This window comes from Girardinichthys multiradiatus, chromosome 2, assembly GCF_021462225.1.
Source record: "Girardinichthys multiradiatus isolate DD_20200921_A chromosome 2, DD_fGirMul_XY1, whole genome shotgun sequence".
In the NCBI taxonomy this organism is placed as follows: domain Eukaryota; kingdom Metazoa; phylum Chordata; class Actinopteri; order Cyprinodontiformes; family Goodeidae; genus Girardinichthys; species Girardinichthys multiradiatus.
Window position 1 is genome coordinate 6,652,685 of NC_061795.1, and position 25,379 is coordinate 6,678,063.

General features: G+C 39.9%; 2 protein-coding genes across 5 annotated transcripts in view; one reads left to right on the forward strand and one right to left on the reverse strand.

The window, feature by feature from the left end:
- Window positions 1-3,847: 3,847 nt before the first annotated feature.
- LOC124883959 (cytosolic 5'-nucleotidase 1B) lies at window positions 3,848-17,328 on the reverse strand. Of its 3 annotated transcripts, XM_047391491.1 has the most exons (7): window positions 17,158-17,294; window positions 14,037-14,080; window positions 13,097-13,210; window positions 8,171-8,306; window positions 7,948-8,070; window positions 7,596-7,726; window positions 3,848-5,449 (listed from the first exon to the last, which is right to left on the reverse strand). In XM_047391491.1, exons 2-7 carry the CDS (start codon window positions 14,061-14,063, stop codon window positions 5,201-5,203), a joined length of 780 nt encoding a protein of 259 aa, XP_047247447.1. In that variant the 5' UTR covers window positions 14,064-14,080; window positions 17,158-17,294; the 3' UTR covers window positions 3,848-5,200. The 3 variants fall into 3 exon arrangements, with proteins under 3 accessions (XP_047247447.1, XP_047247438.1, XP_047247428.1); XM_047391482.1 differs by lacking the exon at window positions 14,037-14,080 and having other exon boundaries at window positions 3,848-5,446; window positions 17,158-17,328; XM_047391472.1 differs by lacking the exon at window positions 14,037-14,080 and having other exon boundaries at window positions 17,158-17,328.
- A 128-nt stretch (window positions 17,329-17,456) lies between these two features.
- LOC124883948 (GRAM domain-containing protein 4-like) overlaps window positions 17,457-25,379 on the forward strand; it is a 69,963-nt gene continuing 62,040 nt past the window's right edge. For both annotated transcript variants that reach the window (XM_047391451.1, XM_047391459.1), the window contains exon 1: window positions 17,457-17,592. The gene's annotated coding sequence lies outside the window, so the exon portion shown is untranslated. The remainder of the gene's footprint in view (window positions 17,593-25,379) is intronic.

Consider the following 25,379-nt stretch of genomic DNA (forward strand, 5'->3'; position numbering starts at 1 on the left):
ATTCAGGGGCACTCAGAACCCCCCTGGTGTTCTATAGATGTGAGTTTTTTTATATCAATTTTTTAAATATAAATCATATACAAAACAGCATAACAAGGCACAGAAAATGGCATAATGTGATGAAAAAAAGGAAAAAAGATAAATTATTACAACAGAACTTTTCATTCTTAAACAAAATTATTAACATATTGGTATAATGACTGGTTTTTTTTTTATTGTTGCAAGAATTTAGCACTTCCCAAAATAGAATTTTTTTCACTCAAAAAATTTTGAAAATGGGGGTGGTCCATAAAACTGCACTTGTGAATAAAGTTAGCCTGGACGATTAAATTCTTATTTCCGTAGTTTGATTCTTTATCCCCTGTTAGAAGACCAACTTTTATCATATATATAATTAACAGTAGAACAGACTTTTTGTATGAGATGCATTTTTGAAAACCCTTCCAAGAAAGATTTATAATATTGCAATGAAAAAATTATGTTGGGATGTTTCAATATCTCAGTCACAAGACACACAGAAACTGGTATTTGCATTAAATTTCTTTTACAAAAACTCATAACAAGTACATATTTAACTCCTGGTTTCTAAATGGATTTATTATACTTTTTGTAAGAGTTGGAAAAATATATATTTAGTTCCGATATTATTATAATCTTTAAAATGTTTTCTTCTCAGGGTTGAGGAAAAGCATATTGAATTTATTATTTTAGTTCGGTCTATGACGTCACAGCCATTTACAATCAAATGTGGGTATTTTGAAGTAACAGGTGTTATCATGTTACATGTTATTATCAGTGAAATCATGGCAGGAGGAACTGCTTTCAACATTCAGAAGGACTCCAGCAAAAATAACATCACTGCATGAAGCTTTTGCGGAACTGCTCCTTCAGTGGAAGACTGCTGCATCCTAGGTGCACAAAGCGTTTTTATAGATCCTTCCTCCCAGCAGCTGTTAGACTGTTGATGTTTTTTATACATAATTATATGTGGGCATTTTTGTCGTCAGCCCCCTCCAGTCTCCACATCCGACACACAGTCACGGTCCTTTGCAGCCCAAAATTTTTGCTGTCTTTGTGTCTTCTTTTGGAGTTTGTGTCTTGTTTTTCTTGTTCCTTGGACATTAGTGAAACTTAAGCTTTGAAAGTGTAAAAAAATCAGTCAACATAAACTAGAGGTCTGTTACACACACGCTTTATGAAGGACTTCTTCTCAATCCGCCATCTTGCCTCCTCACCATAGATGTTAGAGTACAGACAACAAAAGTCCAAAACTATATAGCTGTTACTTGGTCCGTGTAACTGCAAAACGTTTCCAGAGGTAGTTGGCGGATACTTAGAAATCTTTTAGAAATGGAAAGAAAAGGTAAGGTAAGGTAAGTTTATTTATATAGCGCTTTTCAGTAACAAGACACTCAAAGCGCTGTACATACAATTACAATACAATCACAAAGAACACAGAAAAACAAATCAAATGCTAAGGAATCTAAAAATCTATGAATCCTTCTGAGAAATCTAAAAATCTCTGGCCAACATTACAATGATACAGATAACATTAATAATCCTTTTGGGTTTTACTGGTAAGAGCTTGTTCTAAACCAATCTTTCTAAAGAGGTAATTATATCATTAAGTCCTCTATGTAGGGGAAAGCATCTTGTGCTGAGAAGTCTCATCATTCCACTGAATTCTAACTAGTGAAGCTGAGTCACTGGTACAAAACAGCTTTAATCCACATTTTCAGGTGCTAATAATATATTGATTTTACTGGTGCTGAAGTTGAACTAAGTAATCTAATTTAGAAAGCTGGGTCATTGGTGTAAGAGCAGCTAAAGTCCAAGTTATTAATAATGTTTGGTTTTCGCTGGTAAAATCTATCAAAAGTAATGAAATCACACATTTAGGTAAAGTAAGATAGGAGGGAAATAAAATCATATTTCAGACTCTATTCTGCTAAGAATAGAGTCTGAAATAGTACAAAAAAACCTCAGCAGGGGTAAGCAACACACACATAAGTAAAGATTCAGCAAGTGTACGGTGGAATCTTGAGGGTGTGAATGTAAATCTGAGTGTGTTTTCAAGAATTAGACTGTCAACACTGATAGAAGCACCATTGTCCTTGAGAAGAGAGGTGGAAGTTTTATCAATCGGTCGCATAATCTTATCAGCACACAGCTGGTAGGGGAGTGCTGGGGAAGAGCGTCGTGTTTATATAACATCCAGGAGATATTTTTTTGATGGCCAGTTAGCAGAAGTTGCCAAGGCCACATTGGGGCGCCAGATTTAGAAAAACAATAAATGTTGTGGTTCAGGCAGTAGTGAATTTCCAACTACCTTAAGAGTTTTACAGGTATGTCTCAACTGCGAACCCAAATAGCCAAATTTCTGGTATTTTCCGCAGATCTGGAGCGTACAACTTCTCCAAGATTATATCCTTTAACCTCAGAGTCCAACCGCTGCCAGGCTGTGATTCTGTTCAAGAATCATGTCCAGCTTATGATTCTGCTCTCTTAACAATTCAGTCTGAGTGTTGATCGCTCTACAGACTCCATCTAGCATCGCAGAAAGCTTTGGAATGCTGGAATGCTGGAATGCTTAAACTCTGTAATAACAGCAAATATATGTCTGAAAGTTTCTGTTATAATTCTCTTTTGTTAAGTTTAATTTGATCCCAGATATATTTAAGAATTTCTCTGCTCAGGTTAAATGCAGACAATTATTTTATGATGGCATATGGTATACCCAAACATTATAACAAAAAAAAACTGCACTGCAGTGCAGTTTAGCCAGAAATTAAACAAGGGTGACAAATGCTCAAATTTTTAATCAGTTGTTTGAAATTATGTTTTATAGTCCTGGGTATTCTTTTAACATTTAAACCCTAAAACTGAAACACTGATTTAACCTGATTTTCAAAATGTTCCCATGCTAAAGTTTATAAATCATAGCATTATCCATTTTTGAGTAATACATTTCAAAGCCAGAGCCTATTGTTGCTTAGAATGTTCTGTGAATGTGTAATATTTCATTTTTATTTTTAATGTCAGTCAGTCATCTTCTATACCGCTTCTTTCATAGTGGGTCGCTGGGAGGTTGGTGCCTATCTCCAGCAGTTTATGGGTGGGAAGCGGGGTACACCCTGGACGGGTCGCCAGTCCATCGCAGGGCAACACACAAACAACCATGCACACACTCATTCATACACCTAAGGTCAATTTAGAGTGACCAATTAACCTAACAGGCATGTCTTTAGACTGTGGCAGGAAGCCGGAGTACCCGGAGAGAACCCACGCACACGGGGAGAACATGCAAACTCCATGCAGAAAGACTCACGGCCGGGAGTCAAACCCAGGACCTTCTTGCTGCATGGCAACAGTGCTACCAACTGTGCCACTGTGCGACCCCTTATTTTTAATGTCTCAATTAAATGGCCTACCTTTATTGATTTATTTCAAGTCTCTTCACTGACACACTGCTTAAACAACGATGCCAACTTTCTACGGCGATTAAATGCATTAATATATTCAGGCTTATGCATTATTTCACAGTGTATTATTTCTGGCATGGACAATAATCAGATTTAAGGGTGGCAATCACTAGTTCACAGCTCTAAATCAGATTTGCTTTTAACCTAGAGTCCACAGGGAACTTCAGAAAACATAGATGTACTGTGATTCCTTTATCTCAGAAACTCCTCTCAGCATGAATGCATCTTCATTCATTGTGCATATATCCATCCAACATCTTCTGCATATCAGAGTTTAGGTTGTGGGGGCAACAGGTCCAGGAGGGAACAAGTCCAGACATCCCTCCTGCATCTAAAGTAGGTGAATAATTGTAACGTGAAACAAATTTTTTCAATATATATTGAATTTATTACATCTCAACAAATTTATTATTACAGGTCAAATCTGTAGTTTGTGGACTTGGGTATACAGCCATACTTTAACGCTAGATACAAACACAGTAAATTATACATCAGATTGAATAAAAATGAAGCATTTTAGAAAACTCTAAAAAGTAATTTCTAAACAGACCGACTGGTCCAAAGTCAGGCTTCAGGGGCTGTTGGTCCTGGTTTAACTGAACTGAACTGAACATAATGAATGTTTAATTAGTAAGCCTCTGCAGACCTTGATGGCATACTGAGGAGGTGAATCAGCCATTAGAATCAGATGTGGTGGAGCAGGAACAAACCTAAAACATTCACAACACCGGCTCTGGAGGACTGAAGACGAAGACCACTGCCCTACACCGTCCAGGATTAACTAAACCTGGCTGTTAGCGTGCTCCTGACCAGGCTAACTCCCCAGACTAAGTCACCATGGTAACTGAAGTGTGATTGCTTTAATAAAACAAAATGAAGGATAAATTAAGTTATTGGTTATTGAAACAGGCCCCAGTTTATTTACATTAGAACATTAAACAACATTTTAACACATTTTTTCTTACATTTTAACAACCTTTTTGTAAGAACCAGACTTGTAGTTAGAAAATGTATATGTGGTGAATTTCTGCCAACTTCCATAAAGATCACACATCATGTATGAAATTAGTTGTAAATTTCATTCTAATGTTATCCTCATAGCATAATTCCCATATTATAAATGACTTGGGCAATTATCCCGTGAGGATAACAATAAGGAAATTTGCCTACAGCAATATTAGATTGAATGTGATAAATATCCTTAGAAACTCGATTTAATTTACCAAGCAGTTGGTTAAACCGCTGCTGTTGGATGTAGCTCATTATTCTGCATTTGTATATGATAACAAAACAAACCTTTCTCATTTCATTTAAACCAATCAAGTGTGAAGTTTAAGAGCTTCCTGTAACTATCTGCAACAGCTTTCTTAGACCACAAACAGACACACCAGCTGTTTCACTGAATGAAGTGAAGTCATTAAACATTTTTGCAGTAATTAGTATTTTATGCAGAGTCTAAAACTGAAATTCTGAGTTGACATTGTAGCATCACAACCACCTCTTGGAAAACCTGAGTGGAGCTTTAGGTTTTGCCAAGTAACACTGCACAAAGAATGTTCAGCTGTGTTGAAGCTGCTTTGTATTTGTATACCCTTCTGTGTTTCACTGACTGTCTCATATTGAATTAAGTGGTATTCACAAAAAGTTCCTGCAAAACACACAGAGCTGGTAAGGATTATGGCATCTTCAGTTTTTGTAAGGTCCAAATGCTGAAGCAGTCAACCGTCCAGCTGAGTGAATCCATCGCTGAGCAGTAAGTGAGGTCGAAGTAGTGACAGGAAGGGGCCACGTGGGGCCCCACCCAGGCAGTATGCTTCGTCCACGCTTACGCCGAGGGCCCGCAGTGACTTTAGGGTGCTACAGCAGCTGTCTTTGCCACCACGTGATGTAACCAGAGTGAAGCAGACAGGGCTGTTGAACATACCAAACTTCTGCCGAATCTGGCCTAGTTGAGCTAAAAAGCTCTGCTGAGACAAAAGAAAAAATCAAATATTGTTTAAATCTCAGTTATCAGTGTAGACCTACTAAAGATAACTTACAGGGGTTGGACAATGAAACTGAAACACCTGGTTTTAGACCACAATAATTTATTAGTATGGTGTAGGGCCTCCTTTTGCGGCCAATACAGCGTCAATTCGTCTTGGGAATGACATATACAAGTCCTGCACAGTGGTCAGAGGGATTTTAAGCCATTCTTCTTGCAGGATAGTGGCCAGGTCACTACGTGATACTGGTGGAGGAAAACGTTTCCTGACTCGCTCCTCCAAAACACCCCAAAGTGACTCAATAATATTTAGATCTGGTGACTGTGCAGGCCATGGGAGATGTTCAGCTTCACTTTCATGTTCATCAAACCAATCTTTCACCAGTCTTGCTGTGTGTATTGGTGCATTGTCATCCTGATACACGGCACCGCCTTCAGGATACAATGTTTGAACCATTGGATGCACATGGTTCTCAAGAATGGTTCGGTAGTCCTTGGCAGTGACTCGCCCATCTAGCACAAGTATTGGGCCAAGGGAATACCATGATATGGCAGCCCAAACCATCACTGATCCACCCGCATGCTTCACTCTGGGCATGCAACAGTCTGGGTGGTACGCTTCTTTGGGACTTCTCCACACCGTAACTCTCCTGGATGTGGGGAAAACAGTAAAGGTGGACTCATCAGAGAACAATACATGTTTCACATTGTCCACAGCCCAAGATTTGCGCTCCTTGCACCATTGAAACTGATGTTTGGCATTGGCACGAGTGACCAAAGGTTTGGCTATAGCAGCCCGGCCGTGTATATTGACCCTGTGGAGGTCCCGACGGACAGTTCTGGTGGAAACAGGAGAGTTGAGGTGCACATTTAATTCTGCCGTGATCTGGGCAGCCGTGGTTTTATGTTTTTTGGATACAATCCGGGTTAGCACCTGAACATCCCTTTCAGACAGCTTCCTCTTGCGTCCACAGTTAATCCTGTTGGATGTGGTTCGTCCTGCTTGGTGGTATGCTGACATTACCCTGGATACCGTGGCTCTTGATACATCACAAAGACTTGCTGTCTTGGTCACAGATGCACCAGCAAGACGTGCACCAACAATTTGTCGTCTTTTGAACTCTGGTATGTCACCCATAATGTTGTGTGCATTTCAATATTTTGAGCAAAACTTTGCTCTTACTAAATGACAGGTGTTTCAGTTTCATTGTCCAATCCCTGTATGTATGTGCATATATATATATATATATATATATATATTAATACAAACTGGAAGAACAAATTAAAATAAGCATTATTAACTGGATTTAAAAAAAACTCAATTCTCTTAGACATTATGGGACATGATGTGGAAAAGGATAGATGATCAAGTAAAATGTGCGCCAGTCCAAATATGTCAACATGCAAAACTAATAACACGCAGGCCAAGTATGTATTACAACTGCAATAAGTACCTACCACCACTTTTAAAGATAATCTTTAAATAAAATAAGCATTTCCTTTAATGTAGTGTAACATTTTTATGTTTGAACAACTGCACGTGAAAATCATTAACAAGGATATGCAAACATGTTTTAAAAACCTGGTACAGTGTTCAGGATGTGCAAATATGTCCAAATACATTTAAATAATATAAGATAAGCACTACTGGCAACACTACCAACTGTCTACTCTCATTCTCTACCTCTTTAAACTCTGGTCCAATTTAGCCATGAAACCTCCCACACTAAAATGACAGGTGTTTCAGTTTCATTATCCAACCACTGTACAGTGCCTACTCACACCCCTTTGAACTTTTTCACATTTTCTCACATTACAACCACAAACTACTGGGATTTTATGAGACAGACCAATACAAAACGGAAAGTAATTTCAGTGTAAGGAAAACAAAACACGATTTTCAAAAACGTTAACAAATAAAAACCGATTTAAATTTAAAATGAGTTACAATTACTCTAATACCCCTAAAGAAACAGTGCTTTCACAGCTGATGTGTGAAGGCATCAGAGGTTTGTCAGACAGCATTAAATGCATAGACTTTTGTGGTTATAATATGGAAATATGAAAAAGTTAATCGGGTTTCAGTAATTATTCAAGGCGTGGGAAAAGATACTTGTTGATGTTCGCACCTGAGCAGATTTTTTGCTTGCTGCTGTTGAACCTGCATGGGGCTGGATGATGGCGTCCTCACAGAATAACACTCTGAGCTGTTCTGATGGACAGGAAGCCAAGTTCTTATCCAGCAGTGCTGAGGGAACACCTGGACCAATCATAAGCAAGATGATAACAGCACGTTCAGGCTCCTGATTACACTGACAAATGGATTACCAGAAAGTTCTAAAGTTCAGTGTTATAACAGCTGTTACAGATGTTACAGATGAGAGGTGATTGGAGGTGCACTCTACAGTTCCAAAATGGCTTTTGGAAATGTCTTAACAAGTAAAACGTTATAACAAAATGCCAAACAAGAAACTCCCTGACCCTGCTGTGTTGCCTGCAATGCTTCATTTCCATCGGTTGTTAAGAAGAGCTGAACATTATTTTGCATTAAACTCTCGATGAAGTCCTCCTCTTTGGAAAAGCAAAACCTGCTGACTTCTAGGCCTACAACAGAGCAACAAAAACATGATAACATGAAGTCAGTGAAGGGTTGCCGTGTAGATGAAGAGAGTACTCCATCACCAGGAGGCCGAGGTTAGACTACCATGACGTCTGGTGCTGTTAATGATGCTGAAGCTCTGCTGCTGCTGCCAGCTGTCAGTCGTGATCAAGATGATGTCAAACAGCTGATGCTCAGCGGGATTCTCTTCTAGAAGACGCTCGTTTACCTTCTGCAGAACCTGAGGAAAACCAAATATTGTCTCAGTCTGTCAGTATTTTTATTTCATGTGTACACTGCTGTAAAAAATGTATATGCTCCCTAACAGATTTCTTTTGTTTTTTTTTTGGGTACAAACTAGTGGTTGTCAAGGTCCTGAAGAAGCAAGCAGCCCCATACCCTCACACTACCGCCACCATGTTTGACTGCCAGTATGATGGTCTGTTTCTGAAATGCTGTGTTAGTAACACACCTTCCAAAAGGTTCCGCTTTTGTCTCGTCCACAGAACATTTTCTAAAATGAATCCGGGATCATCAACATGGTTTTGGTAAATGTGAGATGGGCCTTTGTGTTATTTTGGGTCAGCAGTAGTTCTGACCTTGGAGGCCATTTATGCCCGGTCTCGCTTTCATATTGTTGAATCATTAGCTCTGACCTTAACTGAGGCAGCGAGGCCAGCCGAGCTTTAGATTGTCCTGGGTTATTTTATAACCTCCTGGGTGAGTCGTTGACAACCTCTTGGACTAGTTTTGGTATGTTGGCCCCCCCTGGAAAGGTCCTGCGCTGTTCCATGTTTTCTCAACTTTTGGATACTGGTTCGCACCGTGGTTCTCTGGAGTCCCAAAGCTTTACAAATGACTCTGTAACCTTTTCCAGGCTGATAGATGTCAAGGACTTTGATTTTATCTGTTCTTGAATCTCTTTAGCTCTGAACACGATGTGGTGCTTATTGAGATATTTTTGCCTACTTCATGGTGTCAGGCAAGTTCTATTTTAGTAGTTTCTTAATTCTCCAGGTCTGTCAGTGATTAGGTCTGTTTTTGGCTAGTAACACTGAACCAGAACACTAATATTTTCACAAAGAGGTAGGTTCGTTGGTTAACTTTCTTCCCCTAATGCATGAAAAACATTCCAAAACAGCTCATTGTATTTACTCAGGTGATCTTGGTCTGATATTAGACTTTGTTTGATAATCTGAAACATTTTAGAGTAACGAAAAAGCAAGACTAAAATAAATCTGTAAGGGGGTTAAATACTTTTTCATGGCACTGTAGCTCTGAGGTCATGTTACATCAGTCTGTACAAAGGAAATAAATCCACACCTACAGCGCCAGTCAGAAGTTTACGTGCACCTATTATGGATGCAACAAACAACTCGATTTTTTTTAAAACAGCAACTTGTTACACAGATTTGATCAGGATTTGAGTTAGGATTATACATACAGGCTCTAGTATATATACATATGTTCACCCAAGGTGGTGCTGAAGGTTCTAGGTTGTCTCCTAACAAGACAAGGTCAAAGCATAATAACTTCTTGTTAGTGATTCTCATTCTATTTCTCTTTCTCAGCATAAAAATAATTTGTTGGACCATATTTGTTGAACTTACAACTCATATTGCAAGTACCACTTTACAAGGCCTGGAAGGAGACATAAATTTCCCCCCATAGATGGAAGGAAATTTGTTATGGTGTTCAGGAACACATCAGTAACCACCAGGCATGGAAACCAGAAACTACTGGAACACCAGTATCATTGTCAACAGTGAAGTGTGTTTTACAATATCATGGACAAGAATAATGTTTGGAGAACTTAAACTGGCTTTGAGAAAAACTTTGAAAAAGAAAACTAAATGTAAATCAGTGAGGTGGTAGCATCATTCAGCAGGGCTGTGGTACCAGTGCACCTCACAAAGAGGAACTACCATCTAATATTTGTTTCAATTACAGCTCAATTTAACAGCTAGATGGTTGATACTTGGATACAACTGGGTGTTCAAACAAGACAATGATCCCAAAAAGACATCAAATCTGGTTTTGGATCGTTCTAAGCAGCATAACATTAAAGCTTCTGGAGCTGCCTTCTCAACTTCTCAAAGCCTCCACCTCAGTTCCACTGAAGATTTGTAGATTCTTCTTAAAAGTAAGGTGTGTGCCAGGAAACCAACCAGTTTAAATAAGTATCCAGCTGTGTGTATGACTACAAAAAGCAAGTCACAGTCTTCACTTTTTCCACATTTTGTTACATTATTTTAAAACCCACCCGAGTACAGTTGTTAAAAAAAAAATCAACACAAAATAGCCCTGCCAGTAACATTTACTTGAGTGTTTCCAGTTAATGGCGACTTTTAATGCTTTTGAGGACATTTTTAGAGCTGTTTCTTAATAACAGAACTCTGTAATAACTAATAATTTGGTCACCAGCTTTAATTAAGCACAGCTGGTTAGCAAGTTTTGGTTAGAATGTGTTTTGCTGCAAGGTTGTTTCTTTGCCAACTGATTGTAATACATCTTTTGACACACTACATGTTAAATGATATCAACAGAATAACTGTTTAATCAATAATTATATATAATAACTGATGAACAAGTAACTAAAGTTTTTTTTCCCCCTAAAAACTCAGAAGAATCTGCCCGACTGATATTAGCTTTAGAGCCTGATGAAACTCTGCAGGAGTCAGGACAGGGTCCATCTGTATAACACAGCTGAACAGGTTTTCAAGACCAGACAGTCCTGATTAAATCTACTTGTTAGGTACTAACAGGACCTTTTTCTGCCTATTTTATGTCATCTGCCATGGTCTTGCAGATCTTGAACTGACAACATAGTGGTGATTCCCTCACAATTCCTGTCTGCACAGGTTCCCGTCCACCGGCCCGTCCAATCTTTAGTCCCCCAAAATAGGTTCATCAATGGAAACGGTAAGCTGCTGCTTGCCTTCGTCTAGTCATTGTGCCAGTCAACATAAAACTGTCTGCCCTGAGTCAGGAGATGTGGGCAGGGTCGGGGGGGTCCACTCATCTTGTTAGAGTCAGAGGAGATTCTACTGGTTGCAATGATGTAGAGGTCTCTCTCTGGGTCATTTTTCTCCATAGTTCAGCCTTATCTTAGCAGGCTGCGGTTGTCCTTCAGAGATTGGTCTTATTAGGTGTGTGTTCTCTTGCCCTCCCCTTTGCATAGTGGAGGCTGCCGTCGTGTGGTTCACAGAATAAAAAAAATGTAGGAAGTGAGGAGTTTTACTCCAGACTTAAGATAAAATTCATCTTTCTTGATAAGATGCCTTCTTTTCCAGAAAATACTGAAGTTGTCGATAAAGTTTACTGATTTTGTAGCACATGCTTTTTTTAAGCTCTTTGTTGAGCATCAGCAGTCTAATTTTTTAATTTATGGTACAAAAGTTTTTTTATGTTCAACTACAATGTTTTATTTTCACTAAAGCAGTAAAATAAAGTATCATTTTTCTTTGTTTCAAAGTTTTAGTACACTGTTTTAATATACAGTATATTGTAAAATCGTACCAGATTTTGATATTTAGGTCTTCTGGAAGAATGAACCAAAGCACTTACTAACAGGACCTTTTCTGCCCATTTTATAGTAAAATTAGAAAGACATGCCAGGCAGATATTTTTAAGCTTGGGTGATAAAGTGTTAAATTACTTAGAATTTCTAACAAATTCAGTTCCTATTTTATTCGGTTAAAGCCAAATGTTCTTGTCTCAACAAAAATACTTTAATAACTTTTTTACATACATTTACTTTGGTTTCATAAACATGCTCTCCCTAGCTCATATCATAAACAAGATAAGTTACCATAACTACGCAGATGATACACAGCACTACGTTACAGTGTCACCAGGTGACTATGAACCTATTCTAGCCATGGCTAGATGCATAGAACAAATCAATACGTGTTTGTCTCATAATTTTCTTCAGTTGAATAAAAAGAATTCTGAAGTCATTATTTTTGGACCAAAGGATGAGCGATCAAGAGTCAGCACACAGCTTCAGTGACTGCAGCTAGAAACCACAGATCAGGCCAGAAATCTTTGTGTAGTAACGGACTCAGACCTCAACCTTCAGAGGCACATAAAAACAATCACTAAGTCCGTCTTCTATCATCTGAAGAACATTTCCAGGATTAATGGACTGATGCCGTACCAGGATCTTGAAAAACTCGACTCTTTTTGAAATATACAATAACTATCGCCCTTTCTCGGCTAGAGACGCTGCCCATCCAACCTGACTGAGCTTGAGAGGATCTGCAGAGAAAAATGGTAAAAAAAAAAAAAAAATACCCCAAAGCAGGTGAGCCAAGCTTTTAGACATTCGCAAGAAGGCTGTGATTGCTGCTAAACGTGCTTCAACAAAAAATATCAAGCCATGGCTGTGAATACTTTCATAACTATTATTTTTATATGTTTACATTTTAGTACATTTAAAAGTATGTCAGAAATCATGCCATCAGTTTGTCATCATAGACTATTTGAGTAGAGTTCTTAGTAGAGAACTGCTCTTAGGTCAGTTTAAAAAGAAGTAACAAAATGTGGAAAAAGTGCAGGGTATAAATACTTTCCATATGCACTGCATATATCTGAGTCTGTACTATAGTTTTGTTTCTGTGTAGAATATAGGAAATCTAAAATGTCACACTTGGGCAACCTATTACTGTGTTTAATAATTTGTTTGTAGTTCAAACGAATCATTAAAAAAGGTCCCAAATGACCCAGGATGAGTCTATGGAAACTAAACTAAATTACATAATTTGGTCTTAAAAAGAAATCCCTGCAACATTTAGCAAAGTTATTGAGAAGAGAATAAAACTGTGTAGGGGACTTTTTTCCATGTGAACATAAATCCAGATGTCATGCTTAAATGCTTATTCAGGTCAGTAGGCTTGTATATGATAGATTGAGTCAAAATAGAAGTATAAAGTTTATTCTGAACTCACACCAGTCGTAACTCCCTCAGAGGAAAACTACTGAAACAATTATAGTTAGCATGATTAAATGAGAGAGTTAATGACCTCTCACCTGCAGCAATGGAAGAGCCACACCTAACCTGTAACCACTTCTGGCATCCCCAGGTTCTGCTTCAAAAACTGCAGCAAAGGACACCGCGACAACCACTGCCTGGCCCACATCTTTCTGCAGGGAACAAAAACAGAACCGTAAAGTCAGACTCAAAATACAAGCTGGATTTGTTTGCTTCATTACAAAGGAAAAGTTCCTAATTTATGGTAGTTTTATTTTAGTGTGAAGAGACACAATATTAATGAAAAATCCAGATAGAAAGCATTATATCAAATTTAATGCAAATTTAATGCATGTTATAGAATGAAACTGGTATTTCATAACTAAGCAAAACATGATTTAGAAAAAAAATGCTTTTTTTTAAACCATTCTACAGTCTGTTAATATTTAAATAATTCTGTTCTATATTGTAATTGTAATTTTGTTCACTCTTTATTAATAATTTTGTTTTAATTTTTTATTTATTCTCTCTAATATTACTTTACTAGATGTGCACCTTTAACCCATCCTGCTGCTAAAACTATTTCATTTCCCCCTAGGGGATGATAAAGTTTAACTTATCTCTGTGTTAAGAAGTCTGTGATGCTACTTTTAGTCTGTGAATCCCTGGCAAACACAGCATTAAGATATTCCCTTTAGTTGGTCACCAGGTTTATGCACATCTCAGGTAAAGTTTGGGATCACTGCTTCTAGGAGAACATTTCTAAATCCTTTAGCTTTCCTTAAGGCTGCTTGGGAACTCAAAGCTTCAGTTTCATCTTAAAGTTATTTATAAACAGAGATTTGGAGACTGGCTAGGTCACCCTGTGACATTAGTACCATCTTCGTTAGACACTACGTTGTTTTCTTGTGGTGTGTCTTGAGTTGAGTAATTATAAGAGGTCCCAGTCCGACCCATGTTTAGTGGTCTACCTGAGGGAAGTTGGTAGAAAACTGTCACCTTCATGCATGGTGTTCTTTGGGTCATTTTCAGCAATTCTCTTCCTGTAAACAAAGGGGGTCAAGTTGATGACAGAGAGCTGGATTTTGATCTAATCTGATCTCAGAAATTTCTCTGGAGCCTTTTGAGTCAGTTAGATGTTTCCTAAGAAACCTAAGATGGCTCTGTACATGTGCCATCTATAGCAGAAGGCTTCAAGATTACATCTGTTATACTGTAGTTATATAACAAAGTGTGTTCTAGTTGACCTTGGTCCAAGCTGCCTTCAGATCAAGCTCCTCCTGTCAAGTTGTGGACTGACCTTTAACCTCTCTGTCCATGCCTGCCTTCATATGACTGGGAACACTGGGGCCCAATATTCCCTATCCATTTAAATCTGCCTGCTCCTCATACCTGTGGCTGTCCTTGCTCTCCCCATGGCAGACAGTCCAGGTGTTTGGTTTGGGTTAGTTTTGGTTTGCTTTGGTTATGTTTTGCTTGACTTTGCTCATTTTACACAATACAACATCTGCACATTTACTCATTTAAATCACTGCTGTTATTTGTGTGTCTCCTGTTTCGTTTTTGTTATGATCCCACAAGCCAGGTTGTGACAGCAGTCACAGCAAGACACCACAAATTATTTCCACTTCAAGACAAGAGTGGCACTCCTTTTGTCAGCCACACAGGGTGTGTCATTCAGTTTTGTACACCAGGAGGCAGTATTCACACTTCTGCATTTCAATCTGCCTTTCTCTTAGGGACACATGTATAACTTAGGTTTTACTTGACATATCAAAATAATTTAGAACCTGGAGTATAGTTTAACATCTTCTCTTTCTGGTGTAGGTGTAATGGAGTCTCAATGAGGAAGAATTACTAAAGAGCAGCAACATGTACACAACAAACAGCAATGGTCCCAATATGGACCCCTAAAATGGAGATGCGCTGCTGAAGAATAATCCCCTAGATTGACAGAAAATCTCCGGCACGTGAAGTAGAACTAGAACCTGGACAGAGCTGTACCTTTAATACCAACAACATGTTCCAATCAGAATAAGAGAATATTGTGATCTATGGTATCAAAGGCTGCTAAGAAGTCCAAACCCCTCAAAAGACTGTTGTTAAATGTTGTTAAAAACTCCCGAAAGCTCTCTGTCTCTGTCTGAAACTCCCCACTAATGTCATTGGTTTCTAAAAATGTTGGAGTTGTTTAAAAACCACTTACTTTAAAACTCTGGAGTGAAAAGGTAGTTTAGATACAGGCCTATAGTAGGAGAGAACAGTTGGTTTGAGGTTCTTTTTCAAAAGAGGCTGCACAACAGCATGCTTAGATAGAGACTTGATAGAGACTTAGTAAGCAAGGACACATTGACCAAAAACATTTAAACAGGCGAGGGGCATACAGCTTTAAAGCAGAGAACATCACAGGCTTAAATTGCTGAAGAACAGCTGAGCAAGAGGGAGATGATGAGGGAACTTTATCCTGATAAGATGATGAGACTCAGAGCAGAAATAAAGAATTTCAATAAAGAATTGTAGAAACTTTTCACACAGAGAAAAGAAAGCCCCAGAATGATGAGTAACACAGATTTACAATTGAAATCAGAATCAGCTTTATTGCCAAGTTTGTACAGACAAGCAAGGAATTTGACTCTGGTACACTTAGCTCTAAATAATAAAGAATATCTTTGTACATACATACACAATTGACTTTACAATGGAATATAATGTGAGATCACTCCAAGTATGCATGCTATTGCTCTGGAACTCTGACTGTCAGGCGTTCATCAGAGAAACAATCTGGGGGAATAAACTGTCCACCTGATGGTAAAAGCCTAAACAGTTTGTGTGCAGGGTGTGTTGGGTCTGCAGAGATGTTAGCTGTCCTTTTCCTCACACTAGACCTGTATAAGTCCTGGATAGAGGGAAGGTCAGCCTTGATGATTCTATCTGCAGCCCTGATTGTTCTGTGCAATCTAGACCTGTCCTGTTTGGTGGATGAGCCAAACCACACTGAGATGGACGAAGACAGGACAGACTGAATGATGGCAGTCTAGAAGATGATGAAATAAAAATAAGCAAAACCTAAAGTCTATGGCTGTTGGTTAGAACTATGTTGGTCGGGCAGAAAAGCAGTCTTAGTAGTCCTTACAGCCCTTTGGTACTTTGACAAACAGTTGCTTAATATTTCTAGAAATACCTGAAGTTTGTCCTTTTTCCACTTTGGCACATCCGCACTGATGTCTGAGAGAGTAAGGGGTTTTATTTAACCATGGCATTGTAGAGGAGCAACAGAGTATCAGAGCAGGTGAAGTTATAACTTTAAAAGCTCCACAACATTCATTTCAGAGTAAAGCTGCAGGTCCCAAAGAACAGAGTCTTTTAAAGATTGTGTAAAAGTGCTCTGAGATTAAAGGATTAAGACACACACTGTGTGCAGAGGACCCACAATTATTAATGAAGCCTGATATTAAAATACCACAGACGGGTGATCTGATAAATGAATACCACAGATTTCCAAAGCAAGTACATCCAACCCATTAGACAACACAAAGTCTTTTTCATGAGTAGGTGAATGTGGGAATGTAGGTGAAAGTAGGTGAATGTGGCTTCAGTGTAAAGCGCTTTGAGTGGTTGGTATAACTGTAAAGGTGCTATATAAGTTAAGTTCATTTACCTTTTAATTCAGTTGTGCAGTTATTTTAAGTTATCATAATTGGTTATCTTTAGTGTGCCACCCTGCATTGCATTTGCAATTTGCCTGTCAATTTGATTTTGATACAAATAACTGATAACTGAAATTGTACCCTCCTACTGACAAATAAAGGATCATTCTATACTAAAATAAATAGTGTTTCAACATATTATTAGCCATATTAGCCTTCAATGCCTTTATAGCTAAATGGTGGAGCAATGGGGTGGGGGTGCAGTGGTTTCTTTCGCTCCTTCACTATTTAGTAGCTAACTAAGCCGTCAGCTGATTTAGCATTCATTTATTCAGTATTGCTGAGTTTGAACGTGAAGGAAATGTTTAAAAACAAAACACAAATCCCGGTGAGAGCGTTAATTTATGAACATTTTGCCATACTCTCGCAGAGATCGGACACGTTTATTCTTCAAAGGGCAAAGTGAGCCGTACCTGCTTCACGTCGGTGTTCTGGACCGTAGAGACCATGCTGAAACTCTGTAGGACCTCACGGCTGTTGTTGCTTCACTCTTGATCCTTCCAGCACCATATAAATCAACAACCCAGTTATTCTGCTCGAGGGTCTCTTGTTTTGGTTCCGCCTGAAGCACGTTCACTTTAAGAACTGCGTGATTACGTCACTTCCTGATGAAACAACCGCCGCTCGCACCGCCCACAACAGTGATTATTGTGTCAGGTGGAAGAGCACAGCTCGGCTGTATTCACAAAAACACACAATTGAATTTTTTTCGGGGCAGAGGGACAGCTCCAGGTCCGGAGCGGTTCTTGTTCTGGCTCTGAGGGACTAAGCAGCGGCTCTGACCTGGTTTTCAGTGGGCTTGGAAATCCCTAGAGAGTGGGAAAGTTTATTTTATCTTCGGCTTCCCGGTAAGAACTGTATCCGCTCCTTATTCTAACCTATCTTCTCTACCATAATTCTGTGTCGGTTCCTTTTCGGGTGTCTCCAACCCGGACCCTGGGGAGGGGCTGGGCTCCTTCGGCTCCTTCTTTAAGGCTTAGGTCGCCTGCAGCTGATTGGCTTTGACTGGGTTAAATGGGAGGTGGCATTCAGGTGACGCAAAGAAAAACAGTAAAAAAAATGACCTGCTAATATAGTGTTCGTTTTCATCTAAAAAAACTTGTTTTTTTAAAATAGATGCATTGTATTGCCAATAGTATTTGTCTGTCCACTTTTACATGTACATGAACTTTGATGACATCTTATAAGGTCCACTTTGTTGATGGACCCATTGTTGCCAGCAACAGCAACTTTAACTATTGTTTAAACATCTTCCTCAAGGTTTAGGAGTGTGTTCATAGTTAGATGAGAAAACCAGAACTGCTGCCTCCGCTCTCATTCATCCCAAAGGTGTTCAAGAAGGTTGAGGTCAGGACTCTGTGCAGCCCAGTCACGTTTCTCCTCACCAACCTTTATACACCTGCAGCCATGGAAGTGGTTGGAACACCAGGACTCAATTATTTGGTGGTGTGACCCAATACTTTTGACAATATAGTGAATTTTAGAGTTGATCCCGGCCTATTTTCTCATTGAGGTGGCCCGATAATGGATCACAACTGTATCCATGGAAATAGTGTGTAATGCAAAACTTTCAGAAAATTATATACTGTTAAACGATATGCGACATTTGAACTTTTTATTACTCTTTCTGTGATTTACAAAGGAACTAAAAAGAAAAACAAACTAATATGTAATGATTTATGCACTTGGATAGGAAATGGTTTGTTTACTGGAATGAAACTGGATTAGGAAGGGATGTAATGACAATGTGTAAGAACAAACTAGGGGTGAACCGACCTTGAGCCAGAGCAAAGATGTTTAACCAGAGCACTATGGATAACTATAAATGCCCATCTTTTCTTTAGTTTTTGTCTTCAAAACATCTCAAATTAGAAACTGTGTTTAAAGAATATCTAGTCTAGGACAACCCAATCCAAGTTTGACTCGTCCATATACTTCTTTTATTCGTTTTTTTAATAGTTTTTTATGTTTTTTTTTATGTTTGTCAAATTCTAGGGTTTTCCTTATGATAAAAAAAAAAAAAAAAAACATTTACCAGTCCACCTTTTGTGGTTTTTACAAATAGGATGAAGGTTTCATCACTTTCAAAGAACAAATATCCAGTTCAGATTTAATCAATTTAATCTGATCAGAATATTTGAGATTTTAACCTAGAAAGAATTAACTGCAGTACAGGCTGATTAAAATGCTGGGAAATAGCCCTTTAGCATGGACAGAAAGCAGATGTTAACTTTATGTTGCCAGACGTTCTATTCTGACAGTCCTTTCAGATATTTCATATCATTCCCTCACACTGTTCCATTTTTTTCTTCTGATTTGCCAAAATGCTGCCAAACATATGATTTAAAATTAAAGGAAGATTCTTCAATGCATTTACAACTGAGAGTTGTTACATCAACATTTTTATGCGTAATTCCTTTAGTTATGGCTTTGAAAGCATAAATTTTACATTTATTAAACAAACACTGAGGAACAATTATGACAGAATTATACTTGGATTAAACTTTTCCTGATTTCCAACCATTATGTCTCTTCATCCTGCTTAAGTTTTGTACCAATAAACAAATAATCAAGCTAAAAATAAAACCTATTAAAGTGATGGTGATTAAATCTGAGAAGAGGAATTTCTCCCAAGTCCTGTGGAGCTGGGTGAACCTGCTATGGGCGAGGTGGTTTCGGTGTTTTAGATTGTGCCGGTTCAGTCAGGTAGTGATGATACTCTCATCTGTGATTCTGGTGACCTGCTTTGGAGCCTCCCCGTCTTCCACATCCAAACGAGCAACAGATTTCACATTTGTAAGATGGCTCACTTTCTGAATGCAGAACTTTTAAGAAAATTTCATTTATTTTAGCTGTTTTATTAGATATGCAACTGTCAGTCTCCCTCCAAGGAGAAGATGGGCCTTCTGACAGGGGTCTCTGATGGGGAGCCCCAATACATGTAGCAAATGAACTGTTCAAAAAGACAGAATTTCCTTTTTGTTTAGGGTCAGACCTGAACACAAAGGTTTTTTTTAATCACCACACTTTTTATTGTAGCATAAAATGGCAAGATGACGCCGCTGATGGCAACCTCGGAGCTTTCAATTTAGTTTTATTTATATAGCGCCAATTCACAACACATGTTGTCTCAAGGCACTTCACAACAGTCAGGTACATACATTCCAATTAATCCTAACCATTGAACAGTGCAGTCAGAGTTAGCTTCTTATTCAAATTGGATAAAAAGTTTTTCTATCTAAGGAAACCCAGCAGATTGCATCCAGTCAGTGACTTGCAGCATTCCCTCCTCCCGGATGAGCATGTAGAGACAGTGGACAGTCACTGGCGTTGACTTTGCAGCAATCCCTCATACTGAGCATGCATGTAGCGACAGCGGAGAGGAAAAACTCCCTTTTAACAGGAAGAAACCTCCAGTAGAACCAGGCTCAGTGTGAGCGGCCATCTGCCACGACCGACTGGAAGTTTGAGAGAACAGAGCAGAGACACAAAAAGAACACAGAAGCACTGATCCAGGAGTACTTTCTATGGGAAGGAAAAGTAAATGCTGATGGATGTAGCTCCTTTAGTCGTTTCACCTAGAAAGAAAGAACAGATAAACTCTGAGCCAGTTTTCAAGGTTAGAGTCTGAAAGAGAGCACATGGAGTTTGTTACAGTTAAGCTCAGTCAGTCGCCATGTCTAAGAGAGAGAAAGGGTTAAACACTAAAAGACAGGGCTATGCGGATCATCGGTAGAGGGTGAGCATTAAGTTGTTGCCAGCAGAAGCTCGGACGATTCCCCTCTCCAGAAAGGTGTCACAGGTAGACACAGAGCCAGGCCAGGTGGCTCTTCTAGGAAGAGAATAGAGAGAACAAGGTTAAAAGCTGAAATAATGCAAAATTGGAGAGTAGTGTGAGAATGTAGCGAAGAGAGTGAAAGTGGTCGTTATGTCATCTAGCAGCCTATAGCAGCCTATAGCAGCATTACTACACAGATAGTTTCAGTTCAGATTATTTAGTTAAACGGCGCTTATTTACAACAATGTCGTCTCAAGGAACCCTACAAAGGGTCCCAATGATGGTCATTGTTATACTAAAAACCACAAGGATTGGGATACCTCTCTCTGTCAGACTGATTATAACCATTGGAAAAGAGAAGGGGTCATACAGGTAGCAGAAATGGAGGGTGTGTTTGCACCTCAACCATAACTGAGCCGGTTTAGGCTAAACCTGACTCCCCCTTATTCCAACCAACAGGGAGGGAGGAAGGCTCCCTGATAAACTAAGCCACTTGAACTATAAGCTTTACCAAAAAGGAAAGTTTTAAGACTAGCCTTAAAAGTAGACAGGGTGTCTGCCTCACGGGCTAAAACTGGGAGCTGGTTCCACAGGAGAGGAGCCTGGGAACTAAAGGATCTACCTCCCATTCTACTTCTAGAGACTCTAGGAACCACTAGTACACCTGCATTCTGAGAACAAAGTGCTCTGTTAGGAACATATGGAACAATCAGATCTTTGATGTATGATGGAGCTAGATCATTAAGGGATTTATATGTGAGGAGGAGACATTTAAATTCTATTCTGGATTTAACAGGGAGCCAATGAAGGGAAGCTAAAATAGGAGAAATATGATCTCTCTTTTTAATTTTCATCAGAACTCTTGCTGCAGCATTCTGAATCAGCTGAAGGCTTTTAACTGTATTTTGTGGACATCCTGATAGTAAAGAATTACAATAGTCCAGCCTTGAAGTAACAAATGCATGGACTAGTTTTTCAGCGTCACTCCTGGATAGGATATTTCTAATTTTGGCAATGTTCCGGAGGTGAAAGAAGGAAATCCTAGAAACCTATTTAATATGGGATTCAAATGACATGTCCTGGTCAAAAATAACGCCAAGGTTTTTTACTTTATTACCGGAGGTCACTTTAATGCCATCCAGGTTAAGTGATTGACTAAGCAGTTTCTTTTTTAAAGACTCCGGTCCAAAGACGACAACTTCTGTCTTGTATGAATTTAGAAGCAAAAAATTTTAAGTCATCCAAGTTTTTATATCTTCAAGACATGCTTATAGTCTAACTGGTTGGGCTCATCAGGATTTATGGATAAGTAAAGCTGAGTATCATCAGCGTAACAGTGAATATTTATCCTATGCTGCCTGATAATTTGACCTATTGGAAGCATATACATAGTAAAGAGAATTGGCCCAGGTACTGAACCCTGTGGTACTCCACAATTAATCCTGGAGTACCACAGGATTAATTGTGGAGTACCACAGGGTTCTCCACAATTAATCCTGGAGTTTAAAGATGATTTATCATTTACATGAACAAACTGGAATCTGTCAGACAGATAAGATTTAAACCAGCCTAGCGCTGGTTTAAATCTTAAAGTTTAAAGCTTTGTTCTTATGATTTCTCCATGTTTTGGTGGTGTTTTCTGCTACCATTTGGTGGTGTCATTCAACAGAGAGGATCTTCTAAACATCAAACAGTCTTCTCTTGGCATTTTTTCACCATCATTTATTGATGCCAGCTTCACGGTGGTTTTGGCCAGCGGAGCGATGGCTCTCTATGGGCTATACCGCCTCAAACAGTGGAGAGGGAAGAGAAGCTCCAACAGCACACTTCTAATACTGGGCTTTCAGCTGTTTAGAGCGGACCGCAAGTGTTGAAGAAGACGTGCAGTCCTGACCTGGAGTTATTTCTCATAAACTGTAAACCGTTTATTCACCGGGGGAATTCTCCTCGTTTGTACTGGTTGGCGCTTACGTACCACCTCATGGCTCCACTTCAGATGCTGAAAAACAACTTGCTGAACTGAATACAGACGTGGAGAAAAAACTTCTAGATTCTCTCATCATTGTTCTTGGGAATTTTAACAGTGCAAACCACCCCAATGAACTTCCCAAATACAGACAGCACGTTAAGTGTCCCACCAGGGATAAAAACACCATGGACCAGTGCTATACAAATTTAAAGGATGCATTTTATGCTGTCGCCAGGGCAGCTTTGGGACTTTCTGACCACTCTCTGGTCCACCTCATCCCAACCTATAGGCAGACACTAAAAGCTTCCAAACCTGTGGTTTGGACTGATAAGTCAAAGCAGATGTTACAGGCCCACTTTGACTGCACAGATTGCGCTGTTTTTGAAACTTCAGCCACTGATTAAAACCAACTTCCTGATGTGGTGACATCATACATCAGTTTCTGTGAGGACGTGTGTGCAGACCATGACCTTCTGCACATACAACAACAGTAAACCTTCACATCTGAGGCAGCTGCGCAGGGATAAGGAAGAGGCTCACAGCATTGGGGACTGGGGCCTGTATAACCAGGCCAGGAATAAACTGACCAAAGCCGGGAAGAGAAAATACAGTGAGAAGCTAAAGAAAAGCTTCTGACGTGGAGATGCTTCTGCTATTTAGAATGATTTGAAAAACCTGACTGGCTACAGGAGACCTTCCCCCAACCCTGAGCAGGATCATCACCTGGCAAATCAGTTAAATGGGTTCTACTGCAGGTATGTAAAGCACCAGTTCACAACTCAACCCAACTTCTCCACATCCCATTCGACACAAATCTTTGCCATACACCAGCCACCCCCCTACCCTCAGACCCCCTGCCTGCACTAAGGATCTCAGAGGAAGATGTAAATTGGATCTTTCAGCACCTGAAAACAAAGAAGGCCCTGATAATGTCTCCCCATCATGCCTGAGAGCCTGTGCCGAACTACTGGCACCCATCTTCACTGAGATCTTCAACAAGTCACTGGGGCTGTATGAGGTTCCCTCTTGCTTCAAACACTCCACTTCAACACCATCAACCCAGACATGTCCCGGCCTCCACCTGTCAGTGAATCCCCAGCTTCATGAAGGACCGGCAGCAGCGGGTGAGGCTGGGAGCATCTTATCCTGCGCAAGGACCATCAGCACTGGTGCCCCCTAGGGGTGTGTCCTCTCCCCGCTCCTCTTCTTCCTCTACACAAATGGCTGCACCTCAGCGGACACGTCTGTGAACCTCCTGAAGTTTGCAGATTACACCACTGTCATTGGTCTGATCCAGGACGGTGATGAGTCTGCATACAGACAGGAGGTGGATCGGCTGGTACACTGGTGTGATCAGAACCACCTGGAACTTAACCCACTCAAGACTGTAGAGATAATGGTGGACTTTCAGAGAACACCACCCCCACATACCCCCTTACCATCCTCAGCAACACTGTGTCTGCTGTGGACCACTTCTGGTTCCTAGGAATCACCATTTCTCGAAACCTGAGATGGTCCTCACACACAGACAATGTTCAGAAGAAGGCCAGCAGAGACTGTACTTCCTGAGGCAACTCAAGAAGTTCAACCTTCCACAGGAGCTGCTGGTCATCTTCTGCACTGCCATAATTCAGTCTGTCCTGTCTTCGTCCGTCTCTGTGTGGTTTGGCTCATCCACCAAACAGGACAGGTCTACAGGTCCTTCTCAAAATATTAGCATATTGTGATAAAGTTAATTATTTTCCATGATGTCATGATGAAAATTTAACATTCATATATTTTAGATTCATTGCACACTAACTGAAATATTTCAGGTCTTTTATTGTCTTAATACGGATGATTGTGGCATACAGCTCATGAAAACCCAAAATTCCTATCTCACAAAATTAGCATATCATTAAAAGGGTCTCTAAACGAGCTATGAACCTAATCATCTGAATCAACGAGTTAACTCTAAACACCTGCAAAAGATTCCTGAGGCCTTTAAAACTCCCAGCCTGGTTCATCACTCAAAACCCCAATCATGGGTAAGACTGCCGACCTGACTGCTGTCCAGAAGGCCACTATTGACACCCTCAAGCAAGAAGGTAAGACACAGAAAGAAATTTCTGAACGAATAGGCTGTTCCCAGAGTGCTGTATCAATGCACCTCAGTGGGAAGTCTGTGGGAAGGAAAAAGTGTGGCAGAAAACGCTGCACAACGAGAAGAGGTGACCGGACCCTGAGGAAGATTGTGGAGAAGGGCCGATTCCAGACCTTGGGGGACCTGCGGAAGCAGTGGACTGAGTCTGGAGTAGAAACATCCAGAGCCACCGTGCACAGGCGTGTGCAGGAAATGGGCTACAGGTGCCGCATTCCCCAGGTCAAGCCACTTTTGAAACAAGAAACAGCGGCAGAAGCGCCTGACCTGGGCTACAGAGAAGCAGCACTGGACTGTTGCTAAGTGGTCCAAAGTACTTTTTTCGAATGAAAGCAAATTCTGCATGTCATTCGGAAATCAAGGTGCCAGAGTCTGGAGGAAGACTGGGGAGAAGGAAATGCCAAAATGCCAGAAGTCCAGTGTCGAGTACCCACTGTCAGTGATGGTCTGGGGTGCCGTGTCAGCTGCTGGTGTTGGTCCACTGTGTTTTATCAAGGGCAGGGTCAATGCAGCTAGCTATCAGGAGATTTTGGAGCACTTCATGCTTCCATCTGCTGAAAAGCTTTATGGAGATGAAGATTTCATTTTTCAGCACGACCTGGCACCTGCTCACAGTGCCAAAACCACTGATAAATGGTTTACTGACCATGGTATCACTGTGCTCAATTGGCCTGCCAACTCTCCTGACCTGAACCCCATAGATAATCTGTGGGATATTGTGAAGAGAACGTTGAGAGACTCAAGACCC

Bases quoted from the DNA above. Each gene is read 5' to 3' on its own strand.
- LOC124883959 (XM_047391472.1), bottom strand. From the start codon at position 17,193: ATGGTCTCTACGGTCCAGAACACCGACGTGAAGCAG. The intron at 13,211-17,157 runs GTACGGCTCACT...TGTTCCCTGCAG, and splicing joins AGAACACCGACGTGAAGCAG to AAAGATGTGGGCCAGGCAGT. The intron at 7,727-7,947 runs GTCAGGGAGTTT...TGATTGGTCCAG, and splicing joins ATTGCAGGCAACACAGCAGG to GTGTTCCCTCAGCACTGCTG.